This window comes from Teleopsis dalmanni, chromosome 1, assembly GCF_002237135.1.
Source record: "Teleopsis dalmanni isolate 2A chromosome 1, ASM223713v2, whole genome shotgun sequence".
NCBI classification, from domain to species: domain Eukaryota; kingdom Metazoa; phylum Arthropoda; class Insecta; order Diptera; family Diopsidae; genus Teleopsis; species Teleopsis dalmanni.
This window is the reverse complement of record NC_051846.1, coordinates 87,036,471-87,042,660: the sequence shown is the minus strand read 5'-3', so window position 1 is coordinate 87,042,660 and position 6,190 is coordinate 87,036,471. Positions and strand designations below refer to the sequence as shown.

Here is a 6,190-nt window from a genome sequence, read left to right as displayed (position 1 = left end):
AGCAAATTACATAAAATATTTAGCAAAACAATGAATAATAATAGCAAACAAATTACTTAAAATGTGTTCTAGCCCTAGTTATAAAATAAACACTAATCAGCAAAAATATAACCTATTATTGTATTACAATTACGTTAAATGCATTTTAGCATTGGTTAGCAAAAGACAAAATAAATTATTAATGTAATACTTAACATATCCTCCCCCACGTTGAATTTTAATTCAACTTAGAGTGATGTCATCTTTATGTTGTTGTGATATCGTTAGTTGTTTTTGCAGAATTGTTAGTTCTTCTAATTGTGGAAGATATTCAATTTCGGAATTGTTTATCCGCTTAGATGGCTTAATTTCAGGTGTTGAAATTCCTATGCTCGTATATGCTGATTTGAGCAGACTTGTTATGACTTGATGTCCTTGAATAAGAATCGTGTTGTCTCTGATGATACAATCTGATGCAATTTTTACCATGCCAGTGTTATTTAACATCACTGGAAATGCATTTGAACCGCATACCGCATTAAGTTGAATAGGATATTTGGTAGCGTATATCCAGTGATTTTTGTGTTTCAGCTGAGTCCAAATGGTTGCTTCAACTATTTCGCATTCGTCACCTGTTCCATTATTGTATCAGTCCTCTTCAGTTGTAATACACGATTGCAGTGCTAATTTTGTTATGGGGAAGTATTTATCCTTGTGAGAATTGATAGCCAGATATTCTGTTGATGGCTTTATTGACGTTAATACCTTGGTAGGTACTACATGAAATATTTCAAAGTTTTTTCGTTCAACGAGTGGTATCATGATATTGAATATTACATGGTCACTTGATACCTGCCCAGTTACTTGCATCAGCTTATAAAGAGTTAATATATCATTTTGCTCTACTGGAAATTGTAAATGAGACGGTAAATGTGCTCGGATTTTCTCTCCTTCCGTTATTAACTGTTGCGGCGTAATTAGAAGCGGATTAATTTTTTCATGATGACTATCAATGAGAACATACATGATTGTGGATTGCGCACGTTGCAAATTTATTGTGGCGGTTGTCATTTGGATGGTCAGCATATTAATAATTTTTCCATATAATTGATCATGTTCGTCCTTAACTAACCTTTTGGAGATCGTGTTTAATTGATTTTCTATATCCTGGAAGTTATTTTTGAGACTTATCTGATTTTGTTTTATTACGTTAATTGTGGAGTCGATTATTGATATTTGATTTTTGAGCAGATGTTTGAGTTTTTTATCGTTCTCTTCTAGATTTTTGATCGTCTTCGACATATCACTTGCATAATTGGAATCGAGTACTCCAAACAGGGAGCTTGCTATATTCCCAACGAAATCGATTGCCCCTCTCTTATTTCGGGCGCTTGACATAAATTCAAATGCTGTTCTTAATTCAATTTCTGCTTGCTGGAAATGCTGAACCACAAACTTGCATGTTGAGTTTAAGTTGCTTTGATCACATAGCTTCAAAAGATTCAACGTTGAATCCTTTAGTATGTCCAGCTCTGTATTAAATGGAGCTAAATCGTAATAGATTATCACTTTCCAGTGGGATGTTATCAATTTTGTTGTTCCTACTTGTTCAAAATTTATGCCAGGAGCGGAGCGAAGTTCAGTTACGTTTACTGGTAAACAAAGAACAATCGGGAGTAAAAGTAGAGACATCAGTACTGCAGTTAATTTTATATTGGAGGACACACGTCTCTGTTTTCGTGGGACTATCTCATTGTCCATTCGTTTTTTTTTTGTTATGGCGATCCTCCTGTGTTTTAATAGGCTTGTTTTCAGGAAATAAGGGTGCTAGTTTGTGAATTGGTCGCTTTAACATGCCTGTTGCGGTTTTCACATCTACGACTCGTATAAATCCATCATTACCCCTATATGTCTTCATTATTCGCCCTAAAGGCCATTGCAAAGGTTGTACATTATCTTCTTTAAGGATCACCAGTGTATTTTCTTCAATGTTTTTGCATTCTTCACGCCACTTGTTTCGAACCTGTAGTTCCATTAGGTACTCTGCCTGCCATCTTTTCCAAAACTCTTGTTTTAAGTGTGCAACCAGATTCCATCTAGTCAAAAGAGATGATTTTACCTTTTCACATGTTGCGTCTACGGGTGCTGTTAGTGCATCACCAACTAAGAAATGACCTGGTGTGAGAGCCTGCAAATCATTTGGATTAGACGACATTGGTGTTAAAGGTCGAGAGTTTAAAGTAGCTTCTATTTCTATAATGACGGTTTCGAGTTCCTCGTACGTTAACGTTTCAGTTGAAACGCTTCGGACCAATAGGTATTTGGCTGATTTAACCGCTGCTTCCCATAGTCCACCAAAATGAGGTGTACGAGAAGGGATGAAGTGAAATGCTATTCCTTTGTTGCTGCAAGTTTTTGTTATTTGTTCCTGAGCTACATTGGAATGGATTGTTGTTGTTAATTCCTGCAAGCTATTAGAGGCACCGACAATATTCGCTGAATTGTCACAGTATATATTTTGGCAGCATCCGCGTCGTGCGATAAAATGTTTTAATGATCCGATAAATGCTTCTGTTGTCAAGTCGCTTACCAGTTCCAAGTGTACTGCCTTTGTCGCAAAACAACAATAAACTGCTAGGTATGCCTTATGTGGACGTTTTCCTCTCACCCTATAATGCACCCAAAAAGGCTCACAGAAGTCAACTCCGGTATTAAAAAATGGCCTGTTTGACTGTACTCGATGCCTTGGTAAACTTCCCATGACTTGTTCAAAAGTAATAGGTTTACATCTAGTACAACGAACGCAATGGTGAATAGTTGATCTTGCCATAATTTTACCCTTGATCGGCCAAAATTTTTGTCTCGCTGCTGCCAGCAGTGCTTGACCGCCGCAGTGCATATTTCGTTCATGTATATCTTTCATTATCAGTTTTACAATAGGGTTATTGTATGGAAGGACTATCTGGTGCTTTTCATCATATGTCAGTGATGATGCTTCTAACCTTCCCCCCACGCGAATTATCTTGTGTTCATTTAAAAATGGCATCAGTCCAGCAAGTGTACTTGCAGGTTCTACTTGATTGCGTTCTAACTGATTTAATTCTTCTCTTAGTTCTGCCTGTTGTATGTACTTCACTATATACCTGAGTAACAGCTCTAGTTCCGTAGGGCTTAGAGCCGTAGTGATATTGTTTAAATTGGTTCGCCTTACCCGATTTACAAATCGCAGCATATATCCCACCGTATGTAGTAGAGTTCTTAATGAATTCTTGTGATTAATTCTATCGATCCAATGGATATCGTAATCAGTTGAGATTAAGGCCACTTCCCTTGTCGTTTGTTTCCATTCAGGATTCATCGGATCAATACAGAGAGTTTTTAATGAACAACCAGGCCAGTTGCTTTCGGAACCATGAAGAAAGAGTGGACCGTATAACCACAAGTTATTTTCGAGTAATTGAGCTGGCTTGATACCCCGTGATAAGGAGTCAGCTGGGTTGTCCTTAGATCGTGACGCCATTGATTAGGCAACATAATTTCCTGAATTGCATTGATTCTATTTGCTATGAACTGTTGATGCCTTGCTGATGACGAGTTGATCCAAAAGAGAACGATTTCTGAATCAGTCCAATAATACGTTGCTACATCATGATTTATCTTGTTTTTAACCTTTTTCATCAATGTTGCTCCTAATAGAGCTGAACGCAGTTCTAACCTTGGAATTGTTTGTTTTTTGAGTGGAGCAACACGAGACTTGGAACACAACAATCGATTTATTAGTCGACCATCCATTAGTTTTGCTCGAACGTAGACTGCGGCTCCGTATGCCTTTTGCGAAGCATCACAAAATACATGCAATTGTATTGATTCAAATGCTGGCGTCTGTTTTCCGAATATATGACGATCTATTTGAAAGTGATCTAGTAATTGTAGATCGTCATAAAAGGTTGTCCACCTAGTGTGTATTTCGGCTGGTACTGCTTCGTCCCACGTTAATTGTAATTGCCATAGGTCCTGAATTAGTATTTTTGCTGTTACGAGTACTGGACCTAGTAATCTCAATGGGTTGAAAATTTTGGCTAGGTTAGAAGTAATGGTTCTTTTAGTAATGCTTTTTAATGGATCCAGTTTTAATTTTATGCGAAATTGATCTTCTTTTGGTTGCCAAGTCAATCCTAATGTTTTGATTGATGTTGCGTCGTCACTTTGAAAGTCCAAATCAACTTCTTGATCTTCTTTTGCAATATTTTGAAGAAGTGACGGATGGTTGGCACAGCATTTACGTAGCTTGAATCCTGCTGATTTCAACAAACCTTTTAATTGAGTTTGTATATCCTTGGCAGTTTGGAGACTATTTGATCCACTTAGGCAATCATCTACGTAGAAGTCATTACTTAGTGCTGCTGCACCTAGTGGATATTTTTGCAACTCAGATTTCGCCAACTGTTGTAAGCATTTAGTAGCCAGATATGGGGCTGAAAGTGTTCCATAGGTGACTGTTTTTAATCTATAAAATTGTAGGGGTTCGTTATTATTGATTCTCCAGACTATTAATTGATATCTTTGATCTTCGGGCTGAATAATAATTTGTCTGTACATTTATTTAATTGTCAGAACAAAAGACAAATCTTGGGCACCTGAATCGAAGTAAAATCGCAAACAATTCCTCTTGAATTGTTGGGCCAGTAAACATTGTATCATTTAACGATAGTCCACTACTCGTCTTGCATGATGCATCAAATACCACTCTTAATTTCGTGGTGCTGTTATCGGGCCGTAAAACGCCATGACGTGGGATGACATAATGAGGTGTAACTTGGTTGATGTCAACCCTTTCCATGTGTCCGAGATCAGCATATTCATTCATGAACTGTACATACTGTTTTTTGAGTATTATGGTACATCCTTATCGAGTCTTCTTTCTAACGCTAAAAACGTGTTAATGGCAATGTGTTTTGACTCACCAAGCAACGATGGATATTGCTTGAAGGGTAATCTGACACTGAATCGACCGTCTTGATTCCTTTTCATATAAGTTGCAAAATGAGACTCGCACAACTCTTCGGGAGGAGATAGATTTTTGTTTGCCTTTTCTGGTTCATCTAGTTGCCAGAACCGCTCGATAACCTTCATCGTATCTTGATCATATTCAGAGCATATTTCACAAACTTGTGGTGAAATAATTAAATTTTGGTTGGATATTCTTCCCACCACAAGCCACCCAAGCAATGTGTTCTGTAGGATGGGGAGACCTCTGCCAACGTTTATTTGGCCGATGGACAATAGTTGATGAGAAAACTCGGCTCCAAGTAGGAGATCGATTTTGTTTGGGGTATTGATGTTCTGTGGTATCTTCCAGCTTGAGCTTTCAATATGCTAGGCTAGTCACACACAATCTTAGGTAATATATAAGCCTTTATTCGGCTGCTAAATCCGTTAATTCTGGACGAGAAAGCTAAATTGATTCGTGAGTTGCGCATCTTGTTTTTTTTGCCCCACATGCTGAGGTCTTTTTCGGGTTTTCACCTAACTTCTTAATTATTTGATCGGTTATCAGGTTGACTTGGGAGCCGGAATCCAACAATGCTCTGCACTCAATTTCCCTTCCATTGTAGCCTTTAACGACAACACGTGCAGTTCCTAATACCACATAATTTTTTTGGATGTTAAGATTGTTGGAAAACAGAGAAGCAGGATTTTTTGATAAGGATGCCTTCTTAATCATGAATGCTTCAAATGTGCCTTCTAAATGCAGCAATGTGTTGTGTTTCTTGCTGCATTTTAAGCAACTGCCTGATGTGCAGTCTTTTGTGAAGTGACCACTTTTTAGACAATTGAAACATCGTTGCAATTATTTTATAAGATGTAGCCTCTTAGCTGGGGTATCATCCAGGAACTGCTTGCATAGATGAATTGGATGATTATCTCTCTTGCATATTGAACATTTAACTTGTGCAGTGTTAGTTATAGCCACTGTCTTAACTGTCTTGATGCGCTATTATTTTTTATTATTGTTTCTAGCGATTGGAACCTTTGTTCAAGAAATTGAAATAGTTCCTTCATAGTGATCAGCTCTCGATTATTTGATAATGACTGCTCAAATGCTGTTTGTGTAATCTTGTCTTTCTTCAACGTCATATGAACAATTATGACGTCCCAATGATCGACTGGAATGTGCTGCGCCTTAAGTCCCAATAAACACTCTTGTGAA

At 37.6% G+C, this 6,190-nt stretch overlaps 2 protein-coding genes across 2 annotated transcripts; both read right to left on the bottom strand.

Moving 5' to 3' along the window:
* Positions 1-627: 627 nt before the first annotated feature.
* LOC119686357 lies at positions 628-1,671 on the bottom strand. Its single transcript, XM_038100931.1, has one exon. The coding sequence runs from the start codon at positions 1,669-1,671 to the stop codon at positions 628-630; it is 1,044 nt and encodes a 347-aa protein (XP_037956859.1).
* Positions 1,672-1,729: 58 nt separating this feature from the next.
* On the bottom strand, positions 1,730-3,499 carry LOC119686348. The gene has a single exon (XM_038100921.1). The coding sequence runs from the start codon at positions 3,497-3,499 to the stop codon at positions 1,730-1,732; it is 1,770 nt and encodes a 589-aa protein (XP_037956849.1).
* Between the last annotated feature and the right edge of the window lie 2,691 nt (positions 3,500-6,190).